Source organism: Lissotriton helveticus, chromosome 3_1 (assembly GCF_964261635.1).
Source record: "Lissotriton helveticus chromosome 3_1, aLisHel1.1, whole genome shotgun sequence".
Classification (NCBI taxonomy): Eukaryota; Metazoa; Chordata; class Amphibia; order Caudata; family Salamandridae; genus Lissotriton; species Lissotriton helveticus.
In genome coordinates this window covers 883,847,921-883,874,746 of record NC_136061.1, presented here as the reverse complement: position 1 = coordinate 883,874,746, position 26,826 = coordinate 883,847,921, and the positions used below count along the sequence as shown (strand labels likewise).

Here is a 26,826-nt window from a genome sequence, read left to right as displayed (position 1 = left end):
GACAACAACCCCGCCTAAGCTGTAATGTGATACAATGGCTGCTTAGACAAGGGGGATTTGCGCCGCCAAATTTTGAGGTATACTACCTGATAGTGCAGGTCCAGTTTGCATCAAGTTGGTTTCATCACTATCACCAAGTCCCACATTGAGAATTGGAGAGAGTCTCTCAAGTCGTTACAACCTCAGTACGGTAATACTGAGAGACCTCAAATGACCTAGAAATGAAATGCACACGGATAACTGCACAGTGTGGGCCTGGCATAGACTAGCGATGCTATGAACATAATATATACCCCACATGTATCCCTGGCCCGGAACCATAAGTTTAAAATCACATTTGAACACATTTGAACTGTTGTCCACTAAAAGGCTAACTAAAAAACAATCAGAGTTTTGGGGACTCTACAAAAAGAACACCTTTATCACACTTACAGATTATACAAATCTGGGCAGGGGATTCCCTCTAGAAATATTCACTTATCACTGACTGAGAGAGACTGTGAGGCAGTTATAACCAGGAAACCTCCAGGTGCCAAAAAACTGGGGACCACTGTCACATGTGGTGGCAGGCCCTGCACCCAGAAGATTGATTTCCCTAATTTACATTGCAGTCATGGGGACATACCAGCGGCATATACCAGATTTAGAGCACGTTGGGCTTTTGTTTGCATTTACCACACATGCCTTTACTACGCATCTCGTAGTAAAGGTATGCGTGGTAAAGGCTGTCGTTGTAACCACGCATGCGTTGTAATGCATGCGTGGTAAATGTTTCCGTGGAAACGGCCTCGTTGTAATTGCCGTTTCCCTAAAGAAGTATTTATGAACAGGAGACACAGAATGACTCTGTACACATTTTTACATAGACCATATCACATGCTTGCATCACAGGGGACGTTTACTGGTAGTAATGATACACAATGCTAAAGGTGCGACACTCCTGAAACAGACTTCCTGCACCCAGCATGGGAATGCCCACTTCATGAAACGACGGCCATGACACTAGACGCAGATCCGTTAATGACGTTGCTGGGCTATGTCAAAAAGTTCCCAAAAGGAGAACGGAAATTTGTGACACTGGTGCCACTGATGAGCAAACGCAGGGTGGCCATGTCCTGGAGCAGAGGTAAGACGCCCCAACAGCCAACTGGATTACAGACATGGTTACATACCGCACACATGCTGAAACATACAATGAATTATTACCGAAGAAATCCCCATCGAAGACATAAGTGGGCCCCTGAGAACACACCTTGAAAATGCTATCACAAGCCTGGAAGACAATACATTAAGCTCTGGAGAACCTGTGGCTCCATCACAATAAACACAAAACATTCAGGGCATGACACATTCCTAGAACAACTACCCAGTTGAAATATGAGGGCCTGAAGATGTATCTATTTGCTTGATTATTGTATGACAACATGGAAATGTGTACTGGCTAGCGATGTACATAAGCTGCTTGATAAATAAAGAAAGAAGTATCATATTTTCCTGATCGTACTTTCATGCAATCTGCCAGTGACCAGCAGGCTGCCCTTCAGTGCTAGCAGGGCCACTGTGATCGCTCACAGGTGGCATGACGCCGCCCACACGTCCCCGAGGAAAAGCTACAACTGGTAATGCGATGTAACCGGTGCCAGGGTTTTACGTATATGTTGAACAAAAAGAGATACAGATGAGCTCTCTGCATTTGATTTACAGACGAGGATGGCATCTCTAAAAGGTTGGATCAGGACTTACTCCTGGCTGACTCCAGATTGAGCGTGATATCTCAAACGAGAACTTGATCCAGATCCCAATTTTTTTACTGTAAAAAATCATTAAAAAAGAACAGTAATTGTTGCTGATTTGCCATTGGCTTCAACTCTGGTCAGATGCTAAGCAGTGCCATCATCTTTGTTTACGGCTTTGGCTGCTGATTTTGGGAACTTCATTTGGAGCTAGTCTTGACAGTAATACCTCGGAAACTTTCCTCAGTGCCATCCTTGATGTTGACTATGATGCTGGTAGAGCAGATAAGATGTCAGTATTTGGCACCAGCATTGATTCCAATTGCACATTTGGAGTCCGCAAAAGGCAAGTCAATGTACAACTGAGTTTCGAAATATTTCACCTACTATGTGGGAGCAAACTTTTCAACCATTCGAGGAGTTATTATGTTCAGTTTCAGACTTTATTCAAATGCTTCTGGCAGTTTCACAGACATAGGATAAAAACAGTGAAGAAGATAGCTACTTTCCTACATTGGATACTAATTTGCAACTACTCTTTGCTCTTCCGGAACCTTACCATCTAAGTCTACTAATGCCTTGCAGGCACTAGATAACCTTTGCAGGGTGGATCAAGTGCAATTTACCACAGTTATCCGTCCATTCCAATACATATGACAGAGCTTAGGTTTCGCTCTTTACAGAAGTATTGTTAGGTGAACAAGCCAGTCAAGCGTTGTTGCCATTTAATGAAGCCATAGTGCACCAGGCGTCCCAAGCTTCAGGACAACCTCAATCTACAACCGTATTTTTGAAAAACCATTTGAGAAACATAAACTTCTTTATTGAATCCACCCTATCTCAGTGTCCATCTTAATACAGGGCCTTATGTAGTGCAATCATGTTCATCTACTTCAAAGCCAGCTGCTGTTTTACCCATACCACCAGACAGGGAGTCTACACGTTTGGACCAGATTGGCAGAAAAATGTTAGCATCTGGAAAGGCAGACCAAAAAAGCAAACAATGCAGCGTTTTTGTTGGACCTTTTTTCTCATGTGTTGTGAAATTTGGCATCGGCAGTTGCAAGTCACCTGCCAGAAGGACACAAGGAAGTCATTATTGACCGGATGTATAAAGAACTGGTTACAAAACAATGGTTACAAATTGTGACCAGTACATTTGCAACCAGTAAAGAATTTCATAAACTGACTATGTACTAATAGGTCAGTTCATAAAATTCTGAATCATAGAGGGTCATAATCGGACGTGCTGCTTGAATATTAATACAGTATGTTACAATTTACGACTGTGATTAGAGGCCATCAAAGGGACGGTGGCCTGATAGAGCCAGTAGGCCATCATCTGTGATAGCTTTTGAAATAACCTTAAAGGAAATAGGGTTGTGTTTAATCTTTTTGAAATGTGGCAGCTTTTTATAAAACACAAAACATGTTCTTATTTTTCATAAAGTTTGTTAGAGTTGGTAGTGATCCACTGGACCACCGCCTACTCATCAACATATATTTTTTTTTGTTATCTAAGAACAACAGGTTCCAAGGGAGCTCCTTCTCTTTTGCGAATGCATTTCCACCTCAACATGAGAGTCCGTAATTTTTCATTGTTTTGCGACCTGATTGTAGTTACAAAACAAACATTGATTCATATCATCCAAACTCAGTATAAGGAAAGGAAGTCAACTTGCCCCTTCCAAATACCATTTTGCATTGGGGTCTCAGTCCCATTTTGGGAGTTGGCAAACATTTACCAAGTCCAAGAACTGGATTTCAATATTCAAAAAAGCATTTTAACTGTCACAAACGCTGAATCGGAGTGTATAAAACAGTTAACATGTCTCTTACATCTGAACCTATGTCAGGATGGGTTGTATGCCATGCAAGCTGGTATGGATTCTATTGATGCTGTCTTTTGGTCTGTTGTCTAGGGCTGTTGACATTAGAATACATTCAATGATGAGGACAACTGATTAATCTGGTGATGTCCTCTAGGCAAGGATTCTTGATGTGCCTTTTGACAGATCGAGGTTGATTGGGGAGAGGGTTGAGAATTCCCTGGAAAAGGTTAAACAAAATAAAGGTACTGGTTTTGCTTTAGGTTAAACTTCAAGTTTCATAATGTTCTATCTTCAATATAGAAAATCCAGAGCCACACTTTTGGCTGTCAGAAAATGCAAACAGTGTGCAACAACAGCTGTATAGAGGTCCAGGGCCTCCCAGAAATAAAGAGACTAAGAACTCAGCTTCTTCTGTTTCTCCTGTACAAATGAGCAGATTTGATTGTTATGTCCTGCATCACGTGACACTAGCTGGCAGCAGATTATCCATCGTCCTTCCCAAATGTCAGGGGGAAAAGTCAGATCAGTGTGTTTTCCTGCTTATATTCAGTGTGGTTATTCCCTGCTATTTGCAGGAACACCCGCCATCAGTCACCTGTTCTTTTTCATCTCTGCCCTCAGATAAACATCTTGAGGATGAAGGTTCTCTCCTGCTAACCAAGAGTATAATGTTGATCGTTCCCTCCAATCTGAGGGATTAGGAATGTTACTCCTGATATTTCCCCATCATGTCCAAGAAGGTGGGTGTGGAGATTGATTCGGGATCTCTGGCTCTCATGAAAATTCTTCAAGAAGGAGATGCACACATTTCCTTCTTCTCCTTTCATTGTTTATCAGTGGATCTTAAACTGGGGTTGCCGTCTGTGGGAACTTTCTTTCTTGGGACGCTATTTTTTTTATTGGTGATAACTTCAGCTAGGCATGTCAGTGAGCTTCAAGCTTAGTCAGCTTCCTTACCTTTTCTGTCTTTTTCTGAAGGGTCAAGCCTTCTTTCTTGCCCAAGGTAGCATCACATGTCCCAAATAATATCTTTATCTTTTTGACATAAAGTTTCCTGTTTGTCCTTTGAAAGAAGCGCACTTGCTCCATCTTGATCCTTCTAGGACCTTAATACTACGTTTTTTCAGACGGTTATCAGTTTTCAATCCTTTCTAGTGCGCAGTTGTGTAAAGGCATCCGAAATCAAACGATATCTTTATTGAATTCGTCGACAGTCAATCTTTCTTATGAACTGGTTGGTAAAACAGTGCATGGCAGTTTCTCTGCTTTTTTTTATACACCTTTTGCCCCTCACGAACAGTGTCTGTCAGGCTGAACAAAGATTAGCCTGACAGACACTGTTCATTTCAGTTTGTGCAGCCAGGAGCCAGACATGCGATAAATGCGCAGGCTCCTGGCTGCCTGAGCTGAACTCTGCTGGACTGAGGAAGTCACAGCTCCTGTGGGTGTGACCTCCTCAGCTCAGCAAAGGTCTCTGAGCCCCTACCCTCAGTGACGAGGGGTAGCGTCACTGATTGCCTCGCACCTGGTCGCTTCAATTTTAAGCCCTGAAGCGCCCCGGGTCGAGAGTCAATCAGTTGCAATTCATCACAGAGTGGGATGGAGTTCGGTCTCACTGACCCCATCCCACTCTGTGATGACGTTGGGACTGCTGTCTTCCCTCATTGGATGACCTTTGGGAAGGCAGCAGTCCAGTCCCAAGCCTCCTGGAACCTCCGAGGCAGACTTGGCTGTAGGTAAGTGTGTTTTCTTTTAAATTAATGTTTGGTGTGTGCGTGCATCTGTGTATGAATGTTTGGTAAAGAGTGTTGTTAATGGATGTGTTTGTATGTGTGTGTGTGTGTGCACATGTGAATACATGGCTGTGAGTGTTATGTGTATGTGTACGTGTGTGTGTGTGTGTGTGTGTGTGTCCTAACGGACTCTCCCTACTAAACTTACCAGCCGCCACCTGTTCATCAACTCATTCCTTTGCTAAAATGCACTGCATTGTTTCTTTTGAGAGGAAAAGTTCTTGGTTTGAAAGAGCTGTCCTACATTCTTTTTTGCTACATGAAATGAATCATGCTCACCTAATGAATCTTCTGGAGTGAGTATTATTACGGCAGGTCTCGCCTATGAGCGATGTTTGCTTTGGCAATATTTTGACGCCATGCTGTACAGCAGCCCGGGTGCTTTGCATTGCGGGCTAAAACAAATTTTTAAAAAGTGGTAGGATGATGCCAGGACTAATGTGTGTGTGTTTTTTTTTTAAAGGTGCATTAGCGCCGGATGCATTACAGTTCTTTTTCTATTATTATTTTTAGCCATGCTGCTATACAGCATGTCTACAAATCAAAGCCAAAGACTGCAATGCCCATGCTGTATTGTAAGTAAGGCTCCCTTTTTTCCGTTTTTACTGATTTTTACAGATAAATACAGACAAAAAACATTTATTTTCTTGTCTGTATTTTTTTTTTTTAAATGTGGATAAAAACGGAAATTGGGTTGCTTTTTGAGTAATACTAAATACTGTCTGCCATGACTGCCAGGCCACTAGCTGTGTGGATTGATAGGTAAGGGGGATAAAAAAAGAAAGGACTTTTAGTAAAGAGGCTTTAAGAGCAGTAGATATGTTCAAAGGTTCATACTGAAATTTGCATATTTTCTCATAAGTGCATTGATTTATCTTCTGCGGGTGTATTTACAGAATTGGAAGCTACTAGGGGTTCAAGCATGAGTGCATATTTACCGGTTAAATAAATGTGGAAATATACTAATTTCAGCTTCATTTTTCCACAAAAGCCAAAATAAATATGGATAAATACAGATACAATTAGCAAAAAATAAATATGGATAAATACAGATGAAAATGTCAAAAAAATGAATACCATAAAACCCGTTGCCCTAATTGTAGGTGAACAATATGTGTTATCCTATGTCATGTCATATTATATTTTATTATGATAGCCGAGATTTCCATAGCGTTGAATTGTTTTTGGATTAGACGACCCTTGATAATTTGTAGTTTATAAACTAAGGGGTTCGCACCAGTTTGATCTGTAGTACTGATGTTGAAGTCTAAGAACATATCCATGCAATTGTGTTACTCTGAAATGTGGACATTACATAGGCGCACTTGCGAAACTTGAGGGGTCCCTGGTGTTTACTCTGCTGTTTGTAGTAGTGGGTTCAACTCCCGGCAATAGAAAAAATTCAAATGAGTGCGATTAGCCCTGCATCCACAGGGTGGCGACGAAGATCGTAAAGTCCAAACCACTTACAAAATGCATTTTTTCGGCTGGAAACATTCATTGCCCGCACTTGGTTGGAAGGAGAAAAGATGCATTCCAATACTATCTAAAAAGAGCATCTGGCCCTTTACCAACCGCTTCTTTCATCCTGGAATCGAGACACAAGTACCTTCCTTTTCAGTGAAATCACGGGATCAAAGAGAAGTTATTTAAAAACGTTAAAGAGCACCTACCATGCTTGTTCATGTGTTTCATGTGGTGCTGAATATGTACCTTGCTGCCACTTCCGAACGCTTTGCTATCCATAGGTATTTACATTGTATAGGGGAGTCCACACACTTGCGGGAGAAAAAGTTCAAAGCAGAATCAGCACAGACAGGGTGTTTTTTATGGCAAGAGTTAGTCTCCCCGCCGGGTGTCTCTATTCTTGAGGTAGCAGTGTGGCAGGTACAAATACCAGGGCAGGCCCCTGCAGCTAGTACGGTGTAGGAAGGGCTCCTGCTCAGCCTACGGCCTCTTTTCAACTATGAAGTGTCCATCAAAATATTATGTTATTGCCGCTGGTCCGGGAGTCTAGGCCGCTCTTCCATCAGTGGGTTGCGTGCAGCATTAACCACATGGGGCACGTATGATGGTTAAGGCCCAGGGCTGCTGGGGCTGCCCCACCCAGCCACGCGCGCGGATATTTATTGAGCGCTCACGTGATATAAGGATGCACTCATTTGTGCCAGATTCGGGGGCCCGCGTAGCAGTTCAGTCGCGTAGCAGTGGGGGGTTTAAAAAATGCACGCGTTAGTTTACACTGGTGAAACAAGTGAAGTGAGGCCACTTCTACTCAGGCCCCCTGCCCCCGCTCAGTATGTGCACACATTAATGGGCCGGGTATGTGCACACATTAATGGGCCGGCCCGCGAGACAAAGCGAGTGACACTTCTGCTAAACGGAGGTAATGAGCGCCCATCCGCCTCTAGAAAGGCCACTCACTCAAACACCCACTGGGCCCTGGCTGTATTGAAACAATAGAGACAGCGCCCAAATAGCCCCCCAGGCTGCTAAAAAAACAAGCATTTACAATGCAATGGTCTCGGCATCATTAAAGGTAGAGTTATTGGCATTGCTTATGACATTTCCTTAAATCATAAATAAAGGGCATTGTCATTTACATTGCCAATAGCTTGTTATTTACAATGGGCAAATGCAAGACTTTGTTTGTAATGTAAGCCATGCTTTCGCAGTACTGTTGAATTTCATTATCCTCGCCTAGGGCTATTTTTCAGCCGTATATAGCGCGAGTTTTGTGGAGGTGCACCCTGCTCACCCTACACACTCACACACTGCTCACCCTGCTTAATGTATAAAGACCTAGCTCTGCCCTTCGGCCTGTGTTGTAATCGTACAGTAGGTTGTGAGTAGCTGCGCTTGATTGGTTGAGGCATTCCCTCCTTCCTGCTCCCTTCACAGAGGGCCGGCTGCCTCAATGAAGCTCCCACGTGTTCAGCTGTTCTTTGTTTTAGCTCCTGTGTGTCAGTGCACCGTGTAAGCGCATAAGCATACCCTGCTCTCTCTGGAACTCACTACTCTGCACTCACTACTCTGCACTCACCACTCCGCACACTCACTCTACAACTCTGCACTCTACAACTCTGCACTCACTACTCTGCACTCACCACTCTGCACTCACCACTATGCACTCACCACTATGCACTCACCACTCTGCACTCACCACTCTGCACTCACCACTCTGCACTCACCACTCTGCACTCACCACTCTGCACTCACTACTCTGCACTCACTACTCTGCACTCACTACTCTGCACTCTGCACTCACTACTCTGCACTCACCAGTCTGCACTCACAACTCTGCACTCACACACTATCAGCCTTGAAAAAGCCCACGGCCAGTAGGCCACTAGGGCGAAACACGTGTCGGCTGTTTTTCATTATTCCTGTCCTTATTTCATGTATGGAACAAATAAAGACCACGCACGCAAAAACATCAAAGAACGTTTGATAATCATTCTGCACTAACATTGACAAATCGAGAGGGCACAATCCTCCATCTCCCTCTATACTTAGCCCCATAATGGCTCTTGGGTGTAGCCATTTATGAGGAATGGGCCACAACACAATTGGGCCCTGACAATTGTAGCACGAAAGCCCAGAAATTTCCTCCCAAACAGTTACCTACACAATAATATCAAGATGTGGCAGACTTCATCTGGAGAACTTAAACAAAGTAAACATCACCATGTAAGCTCAAAAGAAGATTGTGATTTTATTTCATCACATGATTGAAAGCACAAGAATAAATCCAGTTAATAAGACAATGCATTTCCTGGCTTAGCATAAAATTGGTGCAAGAAAAGGGAAGTGACCCATGTTTGGGAAGCAATAGTGATAGTGATGAGGGAGGGGAAGATAGTGTACATTACATGCATCAACATTAAATGTACCTATCCAGCCACACTCCTGGCATTTGCACATATGGCAAATTATAACATATGAATATAGGTACAGATAAACATTCTCTGTTGCCTATGTTTGACACAATGGAAAAAGCTGTCTACGTTTCGTCCATTGTGAACAAGAATGTAGCTTGCACCTTAACGGGGGGGTTTTCATCAGGACCATGTTGGACTTGTGAGGAGAAGCACCTATGAACAAGGAATTATGGGATTAATCTGGTGATGTAGCATTGGGAATACATCAATAAGTGTAATAGTATATAGGTAATCACCAATGTCAAACAACAAGATTCATCAGGCTGTATATTGCCAAAAGGGCCCATAAGGCTCCTACAACAAGAGAAACAGAGACAACATCGCTAGGATAAGTGATCCAGCCAGCAGATGAATAGGCAGGGTCACAGTGAGAACTACAACAGACATTGATGGGACAAACCTACTAGGAAACTTTGAAGCATAGTGCGTCTCGTGGCTGGAAATGCTTGGTAGGCACAACGGTTGATAAGTAACCTATGGTATAAGTGGAGAGAGGCTCAGTGTACACTAGGTGCCCACTAATCAGCAGTATTGGCCAGTAAAATAATCCAAAATGCGAGCCACCTAAAGGTCGACATGCTAGAGTGAGTACCATTGCCAGCATGATTTATGGCACTCTCTGACAGAAAATGACGAATCAAACCACCTTTAAACGTCGGATGCACATTTAAAATTACCCAAACTTGATTGGAAAACTGCACCTATGACAACACAAAGATGTGCTGCCATGTTAATAAATTATCACACAAACGTAATGATAAAGCGCCTCGTAATGAGGGTGAAAGTGCAGGGAAATGTTCTAGCTGCGCTAAATGGGCTGTGCAGGTAAGCCACACTTAGGTAATGAGGCCTTCAACAACGTTAAAAAATAAAAAAAACAAGCATTTCTGAGGGGACCCCTTGCTATAATAAACCCAGCGTATGTCCCTATGTTCTTCCAAATGATCGCACATGCGGAGCCTTGCACGCACTGTGCACTGCATCATCAGACCCCACCCCTTTCTTCAAAATCAGCCTGATACAAATAATAACTACACACACTTGTACATTTTGTTCAAAATAAACTGTTATTCAGCTTTCAATCATGAAAACATTGATAAAGCAAGATTCTGGGCTTAAATAAGCGATACAATGTCAATTTCCATTGTGTCTTCAATAATGATATACATGGCAGTCTTGCATTGAGTTTAAAAAACAACATTTTCATAGTGCCCGATGCATTTCGGAACGCAGAAGTCCCTTCCTCAGGGGCCGTCTTGTAATGAAAGAATATATGCATCTATCTCTCCCATCTATTACAATGATCATATATATACAAACACAGCGAAGACGCCGAAGTAACGTTAAATACATAACCAAAATAAAATGCCATGGACTCCCAAAGAACTATTGTCAGTTGTCAACACTGATTCGAAGTATAATGAAAAACCCGTCTCTAAAAGTAGGATGTTCGGAAATAGTCACCCAGAGCACAGAGTGCATAAAATAAAAGAAGAACCACTACTTGAATAAATGTAAGGTACCTTACTGGCGATGCTAATATTCATAATGCCAACGATCAACAGAAGGTCCCTGTAAAAAGACAACAAGAGGTATCCCCTTGTAAACCTAATACCAGCGATGCAAAGAAAGAACAAGAGCTCTATTGAGTGCTGGGAGGGGGGCGGGAAAAAGACACGGTGGGGAGGACAGCGAGACAATCTCATGAGCGGGAGGGGACACGGACACGGACAGTGGGAGGGGGCGGGAAAAAAGACGGCGGGAACGACGAAAGCGAGAGCAGCCTACCTCAACCTTACCAGCAGCAAAATGGCGGCCTCAAGCTTCTGAAATTTATCGGATTCGGGGGCGTGTTTTGCTGTCCTGAGTGACGGACGACGTCACGAGCTAAAGAACAGCAAAACTTACGCTCCCGAATCCGAAAGAGACGGGGCTTGTTTGGAGTGACTCCCTTCTCTTCCAATGGCTGGCCTCTGTTTACAAAGCCAGCCAATGGAAGCGAACGGAGGAGAGAGGCGGGTTTAAACTGCCCTACTCCAAAACATAAGATCTCCGGACCAGAAGCTGCGCTTTGCGCAGCTTATAGGTCCCTCAACCTAAAAAGCAGCCCACAGCAGAGCTCAGACACCGGCCCCTCGGGCATTGCCCGACCAATCCGACGCTGCTCCCCAACCATAATCAAACAAAATATGCAAACTAACTGATCCGATGAATGAATGGTAAAGGATACATCATTGTCTCTTGGGCTCAACAGAGTAGACTCAAATCTATTCTTGATGTGCTGTTTCTGTCCAGTTTTTTTTCTTTGAATTCTGGGAAGAGCGTCGTTACACCGTAAAGTCCCTGAGTCTTGTGGAGGGTGCTGGGTTTCTCAGGGGATGGTACTGGGTCTTGACATCGTGTTCCACCTGGGGGTTCGTGGTGTCTGGCAGCCATCTCTCCTGATGTGGTGTGGAGTCTTCTCCCACTTGGCCATGTTCTTTCTTGGCCCGGGTGACCCTGACGTCTGGGGAGTTGTATAGGAACACCTTGTCACCCCTCCTCCTTCACTCTCCTCTGCGTCTGTATCTTCAGCCTCTACTTTGGCGTATGACTTCGTGTGAAACGGCTTAAATTGTGAGATGTTCCGGGTAACCTCCTTGTAACCTCTTCTGGCAGTTATCATTGTTCCGCACTGTTGTACAACTATCCAGCAGTCTCATTCAAATGGAAGCCGAAACTTGCTTCTTGGGGATAGGTTTTTGATTAGTACATGGTCTCCCACTCGGAGGTCACGGCACTTCACACCCCGCCTTGCGCTTGCCTTGTCAATGGATTCCCTTCACCTTCAGAGGGTTTGCTGGTTGTTCATCTCTGGAGGCCTCCACGACAGATGGTGGGGGATTGAGTGATTGACCATGCGTCCCATGCTAAGGTGGCCAATAGGTCACCATGTTGTAGCGTGCCGGGTCTGCCTATATACTCTCAGGAAAGAACAGATTTCCCACTCTAATGGCTGTTTGTTGTAATACGCTATCCCAATAAACTTTGTTCAAAGTTCTTATAAATTGTTCGAACTCCCTGTTGGCTTAAGGCCACCTCGGCATGATAATCTTTTGCCGAATGTGTAGAGATCGACAATACGCAGCCATCTCCTGCCCCTGAAATGGCAGACTGTTATGTGTCAACAGTTCCATCAGGAGTCCGTGGACGGCCATCATTTTTTCAAACTTGAGAAGGATCTCTCGCTGGCTGCTTGAATTTTATTGAGCTCTACCTCAGAATACTTTGGGTAGTCGTCTATGAGGACAAGAGTGTATTGGCCAGCATGGAGGCATCTGAAATCTTGGCTTGCACAGACCCACAGTTGCTGTGGCTTATGTTCAGTGATGACTAGTGCAGTGGGCTCCGGGCCCTAGCCCCTTGGCACCTGGGGCAGGAGATTACTTTTAGTTCCACAAGCTCATCAATGAGGGGAAACCAAACCTTGCTGCAGAGCCAGCTCTTTTCCTGACCATACCTTGATGGCCAGCATGTGCCAATGGGACAACCTGAGTGGCCAGGCTTACCGTGATAACAATCCAGTGACCTCGGAGTAGGGATCCATCAGGGTAGAGAATTGAGAATACTCTGGGCCTTATTTGTCCGGTGAGCTTGATGGGTTCTTGGTTCTTCCCACTGCCCAGACTGGGCAGCTGCTGGGGCTAGTTGTAGGCACTCATCTGTGTCAGTGGCCTGATGTATGGTTTTGAAGGACACTGGTAATGGTTGGGACAGGCCAGTGACGTACGAGACATACTCCTCCGTTTCTTCAGCTTTGTCAACTTTTTCCGAAGTGGCACTCTGGGCATGTCGTGGCAAGTAGTTGCCCGGGTTATTGGTTCCTGGATGGTATTCTACTTTCCCGTCAGCTTCCTGTAGCTGTAACATCCACTTCTCGATGTGTGGTGGTGGTTTCGAAGAAATGCTTTGGAAAAGGGGGATCAATGACTTGTGGTTGGTTCTCACCACAAAGGGATGCCGGTACCCATAGAGGTGAAAGTAGCGGCACCCCCACAGATAGCACTCCTTGGTTGGTATCAATGATCTTCTGGCATACACTATTGCTGCTCACTCTACGCACTCTTGCTGTTGTGTCAGCACTGCCATCAGCCCTTTTGGGCTGGCGTTCACTTCCAGGGTAGTCCGTCTGTAGGAGTTGAAGTACACCAAAGTGTTGTTGGCTGAGAGTGCATCTTTGGTCGCTTGAAACAACCACTCCTGCTCTTCACAGCATGTGCAGGTAGCCAAGTATTTTGTGAGGTCTTGCAGAGGCTGCATGAGTGAAGTTAGTTCTTTTATGAATTGGCCACAGTAGTTAACCATCCCCTAAAAGCCTCTGACTTCCAAAACATTAGATGGTTGGGGGGAGCTTCTTTGCTGCCAGGCACTATGTCAGGGTGTGGGGCTACCCCTTCTGTGGAGAAGTAGTGCCTAGAGAAGCTGATCTTCTGCTTCATTAACTCACACTTGTCTTTGTGTAAAGTGAGTCCGACCTGTTTTATTAATAGTTGTGCACCCCTCAACCTTTTGGGATGTACTTTGACTGATGTGGCATAGACTAGAATGTCAGCGCTGACGTTGATGACTCTGGGCAGCCCAGCCAGAAGCTCCTAAATGGTGTTCTGAAGTACTTCTGCAGTGCTTGGGTAAAACATGTAGTTATGTACCTAGCTTTTTTGAGCAGTTGGTGTTATCCTGACCAGAGGTCTACCTTGGAAAACCAGCTGGCTACGATCAGCTCTCCAATCAAGCCGTCAATGAGGAGGGGGTCAAGTGTTGCTCTTTTTGGATTGCCACGATCAGGAGTCTCATGTCCATACATATTGAAACCTCACCAGGTTGCTTTTGGTTTCCTGGTGACCACAATGGGAGATACCCATGGAGTTGGGCCGGTGACTTTCTTGATAATGCCAGCTTTCTCGAGTTTCTCTAGCTCTCTCTCTCCACCTTCAGTCTTATGTGATGCCAGAAGGCTACCGGCTGTATGGTTTTGTTGGTATGTAATTTGACCACTTTCTCCTTAATACAGCTGATGTCAATGAACAAGTCATTGAATTCTGCAAGAATGTGGGACAACTCTTTGTGTGCACCCAGAGTACAAAATGGATGATTCTGAGTGCTTCCGCAGTATGGCAGCTAAGAACCATGCCTTGGCCTCCTCTGGCCATATATACTTGGGGATCTACGGTTACCTCCTCAAGAGTTACCATAGTCTCAAAAACACCCAGCATGGATAGAGGCCTAGCCAGGTCTTGGGCAAATACTCAAACATTGGCCTTCTGCAGGGTTGGGGTTGCTGTCATTGCTTGGTAGGCATCAGTCGACATAATGTCAATGGAGGCACCCGTATCAATGATAGCTGTGAGAGTGCGGACCCTATTTTCACTTTCCACTGGAGTAGTGGACCGTTGGCGGTGGCAGCGTTACCTATGGTGAACACAGAGTGTACCGTGTACTCCGCGGCATTGTGGTCATCCATGTCTTTGGTGGCTTCCCTCAATTCAGGTATGGTATTATTTGTAGCGTTTGGTTTTCTGATCTTGAAGAACCGCAGGCTCTCACAATGTGATTGTATTTGCTGCATGAGGCACACTTCTTCCCTTTGCTGTGGTAGTCCCTAGCTCGGTGGGCTGCTCCTCCACAATAGCCGCATGTTCGTGTGGTCACAGGTGTGTTCTTTGGCTGTTTTAACACCTACATATGGGAGGTCCGGGCTTTGAATAATTTTTGGAGCACCCCATGGTTAGAATGCCTCTTACTGACTTCCCTGACTCCTGCAAGAAGTTATCTTCTAGTTTTGTGGAGGCACACGCCTTTATAATCTGTCCTCATATTTCTTCCTGGTCATCCAAAAACGCACATGTGCTGGGCAATTCGTTAAGTTGGGCATAGATTTTGTCCAGTGACTCCTCAGGCCCGTGCCTGGCTTGGCTGAATATGAAGCACTCTTAGTCGTGGTTGGCCATTGGTTCGAAATGGGCTGTGAGGGCAGCCACCAATGTGGTGTATATTTTGAGGGTGGCCTCTGTGATTGTTTTGGCAATTTTGTGTAATCCCTTGCCTCCAAGGTAAAGTAGTAGTGCTCTTTTCCTATCTGCTTTGATATCTGTAGACTCAAAATGGAGTTTAGGGCGCCTGTGTTGATGTGGCCACTTCCATGACAAGTGGCTCAAGGAGATAGGTATGTTCACCATTACAGTGTGTGATATGCCTCTTTCCTATGCTCACTTGTATTGGGCCTCAGTTGCTTCTCCCACAGTGGGAGGATGGCACTTTTCCTCTTGGGAGTGCTCGATTTGCTAGTCTTACTTCTGTAGGTGCTGATTATGAATCTGTATATGTCTCCCTGTTTTCTTTTTTTTCAATTGAGGTCGTGTGCCATTAAGTGGTTTGTTTCACACTCACCATGAATCACGCACACTGTCTGGAGCTAGGCGGCCGCTGTACACATGGCACACTGATGGGTGATGCAGCTGGGTAATTGCAGGTGGTGTGGTCATTCCTGTGGTGTGGAGGTGCAAGGTGTCGCTTATCGGTGGAACACTCCCACCATCCTCGCCAGTGTTATGGCCACCGGCGCAGGGGTCTAGGTCGCACAGCAGGGACCATCCCACCTAGCCACACATTCACTTATTTGTTGAGGGAGCACAGGTGATAAGAAGATGCATTTATCTGGGCCAGGTCCGGAGGAAAACGTAGCAGTCCTCTCCCCCCGCTTGTTAGTGTCGTCCCGTTGGTATACTGGCAAACACTACAATACCAACTTTTCAGGGAAGCCACATCCTTCTGGCAAAGATGACCAATGATTAGGGGGGCACAGTGGTTGATGGTTGATTACAGAAGGGAAGATAGTCTATATGTCGTGGACACAAATGTAAGGTAGGTCCATTATCAAGCAGAATTCCTCAGTCTAGAAGTGGATTGCTTATTAAGAAATCAAAAGACTTCTCTGATCAGCACTTCTGGAAGTTGCTTTTGGTCATTCCCACAATGATCTCTGTACACAAAACAAGCTTTGAAGATTCTTTAAAATGTCAGTATTTAAACTGACTCAAGAACTTAGCACATGATAGCTTGGGCAGAAATGAGATGGCCGCTGTTCTTCTACCTTGAGGTGCATTGTCATATTGTTGGGAGAGGCATGAGCATGATAATGCCTCCTTGTCTCCTGGTGTAGAAAATAATTTTGTGTTCCTGCCATTTGTTTATTTTATCTTGCCTCTCGCCTCCCAGATTGAAGAGTTGGAAAACGAGAAAAGGGACCTTGAAAGACAAGTAAATGAGCAGAAAGCCAAATGTGAAGCAATCGAAAGGCGAGAAGCAGAAAGGCGGCAGGTGGAGGAGAAGAAGCACGCTGAGGAGATCCAGTTCTTGAAACGAACTAACCAGCAGCTGAAGGTGAGTGATTTTTCCTGTGGTTACGCTCAGAAATATCTGCAGCATGAGTGTTGTTCTCTCTGTGCTTCAATCCACAAAGTGCTTAGTTGTGCCACTGCGTTAGGTGCGCAATCATTTCACAATTTCTCAAATTTTACACTAGTGGACATACACACTTAAGAAGAATGTTGTTCATGAATATTGGTGTCAGATTGTGTTTGTATACCTCGTATGAGTAAATAGGTACATTGTGCTTTAAACTGCTCATTGCCATCTTTAAAGTCAGGCTTTCTGTATGACCTACACGAGTACTGATGAAGATTGCACCAAAGAGATCCAGGATCACACTACCTCATCTCCTCCCAGGAGCAAAATAAGAAATCCCTGTGTAGATCAGGAGAAAGGTCATCTCCAGACAAAAAAAGGCCAGCATTCTGTTTATGCTCATCAATATTGTGCCACATATTGAGTTGCTTTATTTTTTGATCTACACTACAGTGACTATTATTAAAACTTTGAGCTCTTTTTAGCATGGAATCCCAACATGGTCTTTCCTTCCTGTAGTTTGTTTCAAACTCTGCTTCAACCATTCACGATTGTTATTCTTTTTTTGAAATGTGAGCACCATTCTTCCCAGTATTTGTATCGCTCTAGCCATCTGTAACTGCCGTCTCATTAGCTATGTGTAATTAAGGCCCATCTATTGTAACATTTGGTCGCATCTTCTTTCTGCCCTTGTTTATACTTAGTTACTGCCCATTGACGCTAACATTTGGTGGCATATAGTTTCTGTATTTAATGATAATTACTTCGACATAAACATAAATTCTTAATTTGATTATAATAAATAATCATAAAGAGCAATACAAAGAACAATTTAGTCTTAAACATCACTAGCACAATCAGAAACAGATTAAATAAATCACAATACATATTTTCAATGAGCCACAGCTAAATTTAAACGGCTATCCACTGCACAGCATACCAGCAGATTACAATGTAAGAAATGAAGTGCAGCTCTACATTTAGCAAATGTAAACTTCTTAAAAACATGCTATAAAAAATGACGCATACAACAATTGTAATATTTGTGCCGTGTCAAATTGCTACAGTGAAAAGTTAAGTATGCAGCGAATAGACCGAAGGTGAAATCTCATCAAAAGAATTAATTTCCTCGGGTTTGAAACCCAGTACAGATAGGGTTCAGTTCCCTCAGTAGTCTGGATTATTAAGTAGTCCCTGATAATCAATTTGTCTAATTCGCACCGTTCTCTGATCAAGGCTGTAAGTTCCCTGAACTTATATTTATCCAGGGTATCTCTTGTTTAGTTATGATAAGGGCCGGGTGAACAGCTCTGACCGTCCAAGGAAAGACGCAATGTGCTTGATATGCCTCTCCCCAGGTATTGTGTGCCTCTATCACAAAATAGACAATCTAGAATAATCCAGTGGTTTCGGAAGCTTTAGCTTTACATCAGAGTGACAGTCAGTACAACATGGGAGTCAGCGCTAATTTGTCAGCCACATACTGCAGTCTTAGTTCCTCCTGCACGAAAACACTGGTGCTGTTTGGTGGTAACCCTAATATTTGCTTGGCAGTTCGGGCTGAACTGTTCCCAAGAGGCACAGGGTCAGACTGATTTGCATATGGCCATGTCTGAACTGGGATGGCGGAGCGAGCTAAGGAATGATGATGGATTAAACCCAGACCAGTTGACTGGGGGTGAGTTCAACACTCCGTCCATCATCCCCTTTGGTTTTGCGAAGTCAGAATTGGAATACACCAGTGTTTATAGATTTCTAACAAAGGGTTAACTGACTTATTTCCAAAATTACATGCAAAATTGAAGAGAGTGCCCACTGCTTGGGTGGATTTCAGATGCATGGAGGATAGACATGCGCGCTACGTCCCCAAAGAATCAAACACCACGGCCAAATATGAAAAGTGGCTGACCCTCTATATTCTTTTGCCCTTAATGCTAAAGGCTCCATTTATAATATTTTTGGGGTGACACACCATATAAAACGATTTAGCTAAATTAGTATCCAGGTCGAGGTTGTCTGTACACTCAATAAATTTGTCTGAGGATTTTAACGCCATTAAGTGCCCTGGACTTTAATACTGCATCATCAGCATATAAAAGAGTTGGAATGTGAGTTGCATTAACCTTTGGCATATCTTGACCATGTGTAATTAAAAAAACAGTTGAGGCGGTTAATATACAATAGAAATACAATAGGGGACACAGTACACCCCTATTGGACACCTCTGTTCACAGGGAAGAGCTGAAAACAATCCTCCTCGAATGTTACAGAAACTGCAGTTCCAGGGAGAAAAGCATGGAGGAACCCAACAAGTGAGGAGTCCATGCCATTTGTAAGAGCACCTCCTATAGTTTAGCCTTTATCCCCGGTCAAACGCTGAGCTGAGGTTATGTTATGAGGATTATGTTATTAGGATTTTTATTACACGTTTATCACCCAAGGGTTATCCAGGCACTGGAGCAGATGAGTAGGCCGTTCGGGCTACTAGTTGAATAGGCAGGTGTTCAGCTTCTTGCGGAACTCGAGTAGGGATATGGTAATCCTGATGTGGTGTGGAAGGTCATTCCAGGATCAGGCAGTGATAGGAAAAGGAGCGTCCTCCTGATTTGCTCCTGCAGATACTGGGTATTTGCATGAGGTGGAGTGTGGCTGAGGGCAGTTGCCTGGTGGGTTGGTGGAAGTTGAGGTAGTGTTTGAACTAGGCAGATCTGACATTGTATAAGGCTTTGTATCTATGGGTGAGCAGTTTGAATTGCCATTGCTTCTGGATTGGTAGCCAGTGTTGCTCTTAGAGCCATGTTGTGATGTGTGTGCTGTGGAGATGTTGAGGATGAGTCTGGCCGCATTCTGGGTGATAGGGAGTCTTTGTGCAAGTTGATTTGTAACTCTGGTGAAGAATGCATTTCCATAATCCTGTCTGCTGTTGATAAGAGACTGGGTGACTGTGTGTCTGATGTCAGCGGGGAGCTATCAAAATATTTTGCAGAGCATACATAGGATGAAGATGCAGGAGGAGATGACGGCATTTACTTGTTTGGTCATTGTGAGTCTGTCGTTAAAGAGGATCCTGAGTTCTTTAGCTTGGTCCATGGGTTGGGCGTGGCTTCCAGGTCTGTTGGCCACCAGGAGGAGTATCATGGAGAGCTATGGTTCCCAAATATCAGGACCTCTGTTTTATCTGTGTAGAGTTTAAGGCAGTTCAATGTCATCCAGTTTGCTACATTTAACATGCAGGTAGTGAAGTTGGTCCTGGTGGTGTGGTTGTCTGTGAGGAAGAGGATGAGCTAGGTGTCGTCTGTGTAAATGACAAATAAAAGAGGCCCCTATTTGACAACTGTGTACTCAGTTAGGACCAAGTGGAGGTTAAGGCACTGTTTTCTTGTTCCTATCCCTGATTTAAACCCATATTGGACCTCAGACATAATATTCTCCTCTGCACACCATGACTGGATCCTGTTGAGCACTACCAACCAACAACGTTTACTGTGGAATCCAGTTTTGATATAGGTCTATAACAAAGTGGGTTCTGTCTCTTTCCTTTTTTTAAAACCAGAGTTACTGTAGTGCTGTGCCAAGAACTAGGCAATTTAGACCTGCATGCCAAATTCAGGATGTTTGTAATTTGAGGGACCTAGAAGTCTTTGTTAGTCTTATACAGGTGAAATGGCAGCCAATCTGAACTGGGGGTCTTACCCTTAGGGTACTGCTGAATGGATTTTAACAACCTCCTTGACCTCACATCTAATGGATAGTGGGTAGACAACCTCTTGCTCATCTGATATGGAACAACTAGCTGTGTCAATAAAATAAACTAAGCTAAAATTAGTCACCCACTGATCTTCTGTAAGATGCTTGGCAAGACACAGCATGCCAGTCCTATAAGTGTGATCCTTGTTGACAATTTCCCAAGTGGATCTAGGGTTCTTATCAAGCAGGGGATATTTAAGATTCCCAGGATTACTCCCCAAGGGTACATTTTCTATTTTAAGGGCAATTTTATAGGTTGCCCTAAGCATAACTATTTTCTTCCATTTCTAGGGAAGGTATTTAGGGCCATTTGTAGGGACTTATTTGCTTCCTGATATGTCCTGTCAAACCAACTCAGAAGAGAGTTCCTGGATCCAGAATCTTGGTGCAAAAGTAAATTCTGAATGCAATAGATCAGTATGACAAAAGCATTACCAGTTGTAGGTGCTGGATTACTGTCGTCTAGCAGGCACTTAATCTAATTACTTATCCAACATTGGATCTTTCATAGATTCACATGCTTGAATATTCCCCATCATCAGATCAGGAACCTTCATTGTTAACATAACAGTGTCCCTACATTGATATTGCATCGAAAACTGCAATAGACTACTTGTAAACCAGTTACCTCCGTGTGTGACCCAAACTGTGGCCAATTTGGTGAATGGAACTCAATGCTCCCATCTCCCCACAGAGGCTGATTTTCTGCCTCAGCCGACCTCCCATTGAAGCAGCATCAGTGCTGATTTGCATATGGCTGGGTCTAATCAAAAACATAACGATTTGGAATGTTAAATGAAGCAATTGCCAGTGGTTAAACTATTTGCAAGTATCCCTCCCATCACCTTTTGTGTGTTTAATGTAATGCTCCAAGTGGCAAGAGTATGCTCAGATGTGGGTCCTTTGCTGATTGTACCACTGTAACAAAGCTTCATCCAACTGAAGACGCCCAACTAGGCCAACATTAGTCATGGGTTGCTTGTGTTCTGTTTCACAGAAGGCCTGGCTTGAAAGTTTGGGCTGGACCTTTAACATCGGTGCAGAACCATGGCTGATTTGCCTATGGCTAGGTTCAATCTGAAGTGGCATAGTTGGTGAATCAAATAATTAGTTGGAATGCTACCTGGAGCAATTGACAGTGGTTATACCATTTGCAATCTTCCCCCAATCACATTTTATGTGTTTGATATTATACAGCATTGGCATTCCATATAATTCACATCCAGACTGCATTGACACCACCAAGAACAGAGCACCATTTACATCTAGAGGCATAAAAAATAAAACTTCTACAGAAAATAGTGATAAACATTGTACCAAAGTCACACACAATCAGGGTTTTTACTTCATGTTGTATTTAGTGAAGAAAAAGTGAGTGATGACCCACCCTCAATCTAATGGTGCTCAACAAATAAACAATTCTTCTGTGTACCGTTCCTGCTCCATGTCCTGCAGACAATCAATAAAGGAGAATTTTTAGCCTCACTTGATCCAGTGGATGCCCACTTTCACATTTCAGTACATTCCAAGCACAGAAGGTTGGTGAGATGGCCAACAATACCAGTTCAGGTCTTTTCTCTTTGCTCTGTGTTTAGCCCCCAGATTATTTATGGAAAGCATGGCTCCAGTAAACAGTGTATCTGTGAGGGCAGTGAGTGTGGATATTTCCTTACATAGACCACTAACTTGTCAAAGGTCCATTTTCCATACACATGAAACTGGCTATAAAATCCACAATCTATTTGTTTAATGACCTAGGACTCGCACTAAACAGAAAAAGGTACATTTTTATGCCACACCGTCAGATAATTTTTTGGGAGTCTCGTGTCTGCACTATTACCCTCAAGCCCTACCCCATCAAAGGAACATGGTGATAAACCATTGGCTTAGGGCTTGAAAGTTCAACCCAGCTTAACAGCGTGCAAGTGGGAAAAAAGACTAGGGATGATGTCATCCTACGTCCCACTACTTCTCCAGTGCCTTCTCCGCATGTGCCCACGGTAAGAGCAATTGGATTGACAATTGAAACAGGTAATAGAACACTGGTACAATATAATTTCAATGAGAGTCAAAGCCACGCAGGCTCTAGAGTGTGGGTCAATCCACCCAGCATCTTTGCAGGACAAGATCTGTACTCTGAGGACGCTCAGTGTCATCTTACCACAGAAGCATCCCTTCAGGGTTGGGGAACAATTGCACAAAATGTCCACACCGGCAGCCCATGGATGCCGGAAGATTAACGCCTGAATAACAATCTTCTGGAATTGAGAGTAGTCAGATTGACTCAGTCTTTTTACCTCGGTCCACCAACCAAAAGGTGCTTGTTAGGATAGACATGACTACCACCCTGTATTGCGTTAGAAATCAAGGGGGATCAAGATCAAAAACTCTTTCCCAGTAGGCTCAAACCCTCTGGCATTGGGTTCTTGGCCACAACATCAAACTAACAGAGTAGCATGTCCCAGGGTTGCCGAAAGGAAGATAGACGTGACAGATTCATCTAGACTTCAGTAACAGCACCGCTCCCCTACAAACTTGTCTCTTCGCCAACCTGAAAAAATGCCAAATGCCCAGTTTACTCAAAAAGATCGTGGTATCCAGGGACCCAGGGGGAAACTCTTTAGACTTCCTGACCAGGGGTTTCTGCATATGCCTTCCTTCCAGTCCCTTTCATTACTAGAGTACTCCGAAAACTAAAGAGAGAGATGTGCAACTTGTTCCTGATATCCCTGGCTTGGGGCAGGCAGTTTTGTTTCACAGAGCTGTGGGCACCGTAATTGGACGCCCCATTTCATTCAGGGTGGACCCATATCTACCAACCAGACATCACAGGATGTTCTACTCCACAACCTGGTAACTCCAACTTGCATCCCAACTGCTACCTAACTGCTACAGGTCTACAGTTTTCAGCGTTGAACATATCACCTGAGTGGCAATCCATATTTGCAGCAGCAAGAGCTAATTCAACCAAAATCTGATTTTTAAAATGGAAGAGGTTTTGGGTTTGGTTAGCAGACTACAATCTGCATCTATTAACTACGCTCCCTGAAGAGATTTTGCCCTATTGTTTCGCTCCTGGCTCATTCCAATTGGAAATAATCCTCCATTTGAGTCCTTTTGGCAACAGTATTAAGAAACTTAAGAACACAAATTATGGAATGGCTGTTTTCCACCAGAGTGGTGATAGAATTTATAAAACGTAGTGTTCGAACTTTCTCACCAATAGTCAAACCATATCCAGCATGGGAATTAAACACAATGCTGCAGCTCTAACGAGAAGTCCTTTTGAACAGATTCACACGCCTGCTCTGCAGATGCTGTCCTAGAAGACATCTACTTTATTGGCCATCAGATTGACTAGAAAAGTTAGAGAAATTCAGACATTATGAATTCACCCTGCCTTATCTGAAACTTGAAAAGTCCATGGTTTCATGGACTACAAATCTTATTTTCTGATGGATCATTTTAACTGCAGATTCCTTACCTTTTGAATTACTCCAGGCAGCTGGCTGGACCCGTAACGTGTTCTCATGTGCTGATATGTGTGCATCATCAGCTCCACTGCAGCCGCACAACAGGAAATGACAACACAGAGCCATATATTGGTGTCACTCTTGCGTGCTGATGCTATTTCATTTTTATGCACCCTTTTGATGTGGATCTACAGTTCCTTTCCCAATCTTTTGTCATTGTTTCACAAACTCCAAAATCATTTTTCTAGACAGTGTGCAAGGGAAATAGCTCCCCTGAAGACCACTGGCTTCAATACATGCAACGAAGGGAGCAGATGTCTGTCACAAATTTACACCATGTCTGCCTGTGATGTCTAGGGTCTAGGCAAGACTTGAAGTACTGAGACAAATGCTTCCGGTACGCCTGATGGATTTCAGCAAGCATTGCTTTCTGCTACAGGTAGGCAACTCGTTTTCCTTGTTTAAGTCAAATATAAAGAAAAAATGCTCGCCCCTTATGGCATATCGAGCACGGCAGCACTGTTTGCTAGTGTCTAGTGTTGTCATAGGTAAATCAACAAGTTGGTTCTCCACATATACCATTGCAAAGCATTACTGCTTTGAAGTCCAAATGACTTCAGAAATGGCAGTAGGACAAGCAGTGCTACACATCTCTTTAATTAAGGAGAGCCCCGTTGCTGCCTTTTTATAGTACATTTATGAAACTGCTAATGTAATCATTATTCAAGCATGGGAATCTATGAGGGGTCTAATGTTGGAGAAGAAATGGTTATTATATGTAACTCCAGTTCGTCAACATCTTTTAATAGATTCACATGTCCCACCCACCTCCCCAGTAACAAGGCCTCTTTCTGATAAGTTACATTTGACTTGCTGCAAAAAACAGAGCAGCTCACCTTTTGTGGGGAGTTGAGAGCTCCAAGTTCCAGTCACCTGATTGGCCAAGGTTGGGGCTCACAGTGAAGTAGATGATTTACTTGTAGTCTATGGCTGTTTTCAATGTTATTTCAATGTATGGACACTGCTTTGTTAACATTGGCTACAAAGGATTCCTGGACTTGATGACGGGGAACGTACCACCATATGACTATATGAAACATGCTTATGTTAGAAAACTGGAGTTAAAGGTAAGTATCAATTTCTTATGCCTATTGATAAGAACATTAGGGGACCTCTCTTTTCTGTCTTTGGTTAATCCGAATAACTGCCCAGCTATTAAATGGGGATGTCTAATTTATGCTTTTAGTTATGTTACTTACACATTATCTCCTGCTACAATTGGCAGTACCTATTTTCTGCCTATGGGTGTGCCTCCTTAAATGTCCTTTAATTGTATAATTTAGGAGTATTCATTTGCTGCCATTACTTTTGCCCAATCCCCGTCCATAAACCGTGAGTTATCCTGACTGCATTTACGGAACATTAGTTTTCCCTGGAACCCACCCCTTCCTTTTGTTTTCAGTTTCATTAGAAATGCGTCCAAAGGGCAGTACATAAGAGCCCCCCACTGCTGGAATGAATGAGCTATCCTCCATTTGTACTCATTTGAGAGTTAAAGTCACGTCATCTCAGTGATTAGCTCAGTGTTGTTCCAGAATACTTTGCTCCAGGAAGGCATGACCAATCTTTCACGAGCCAAACGTTTCATCTTGTAAAAGTCTTTAGGACAAGAGGCAAAGCCCAAACCACTGTTTCAATAAGTTCCGTTCAATTTCCTTTTCTTTTGCTTTACATTAGAAAATGGAGCTTTCATTGTATGGAAACGGGGCCAGCTCCCCAGCTTCTCATAATGCAGTAAGTCAGTCTGCCAAGCCTGGAGCAGCTGATTAAAAAACACATGGCGCGAGGCATGACCCCCCCCCCCCCCCAGAAATTTGGAAAGAGCGCTCCCCTTAAGAATGTTCTAGCATCTTCCAAGTTCCTCACCGAGGAAACACCGCACGCTTCATCACCTCTTGCGTATGTTTCTGTCAGTTTGCACCCAGTAATCAAGAAATGTTATATTTTTCAGGCTCAACTGGAAGGCATTATTGCACCTAAGAAGTAAAAGTGTGACCTCTGGGCTGCGCGTTCCTGATGCGCTCACAATGCCGCATGAAGGCCAAGTTACAGCACCGTGGGGTTCGTCGTGGCCGCCTTCCTCCCAGTGTTATAAGATTCTGAAATTGTAAATACCAAAAGTTAAGACGCCTCTGATGTTTGAAGGTTGAATATATTCAGTTATGAAACACCTCAATAAATGTGTTTTTCCGATTCAATGCTTTTGATTCATATGTAGTAAAATCTTCGCAGCAGGTCTGAAAATTGGATTCCAGACCATTCACAGGTGCGTGTGTGCGGGTGTGTGGGATGGATTGTGCCTTTGGCAAAGGAAAAAGTGCTGCTGATGATTTTATTCACTGCAGACGGAGGGCGTTAAATTAATTTATATTGCGTGCTAATCATTATTGCTTCTAGGCACCATGATGTTTGAATGGAAGGCTTGGGAGAATACTCAGGGGCTTATTTATGAGAGCCCTGCGTCGCTTTGCACCACGTAAAGTGATACATGCAGGACTCTCTTAAAGTTTTATGAAGCCACGCAGAGCCACCCTGCATGGATTTGAGTGGCCTCCTAAATCATAAGGCGACACTGCAAACCACTGCGTTGCCTTACTCTGCAACCCGGCATCGTCCCAAGGGCTTTGCAGTGGGTTTTCCCACGCAACACCCATGAAATTTGACGCTGCACCAGATTTACAAAGTGATGTAAATCTGGGGAAGCGTCAAATCCGTATGCCTCCTAAATATGATGCATTGCTGCCGTTTCAGTATGGCGTAGAGCAGTGCAGCAAGGTGCCTGGCTGTGAAGCCCTACTCCAAAA

The 26,826-nt window shown here is 43.9% G+C and overlaps 1 protein-coding gene across 1 annotated transcript in view; it reads left to right on the top strand.

Annotated features, from left to right (window-relative positions):
• DNALI1 (dynein axonemal light intermediate chain 1) overlaps nucleotides 1–26,220 on the top strand; it is a 180,847-nt gene extending 154,627 nt beyond the window's left edge. The window contains exons 5-6 of the mRNA XM_078683784.1: nucleotides 16,554–16,718; nucleotides 25,974–26,220. Of these exons, the coding sequence (XP_078539910.1) occupies nucleotides 16,554–16,718; nucleotides 25,974–26,009 (201 nt within the window). The 3' untranslated portion in view covers nucleotides 26,010–26,220. The remainder of the gene's footprint in view (nucleotides 1–16,553; nucleotides 16,719–25,973) is intronic.
• Nucleotides 26,221–26,826: the final 606 nt, after the last annotated feature.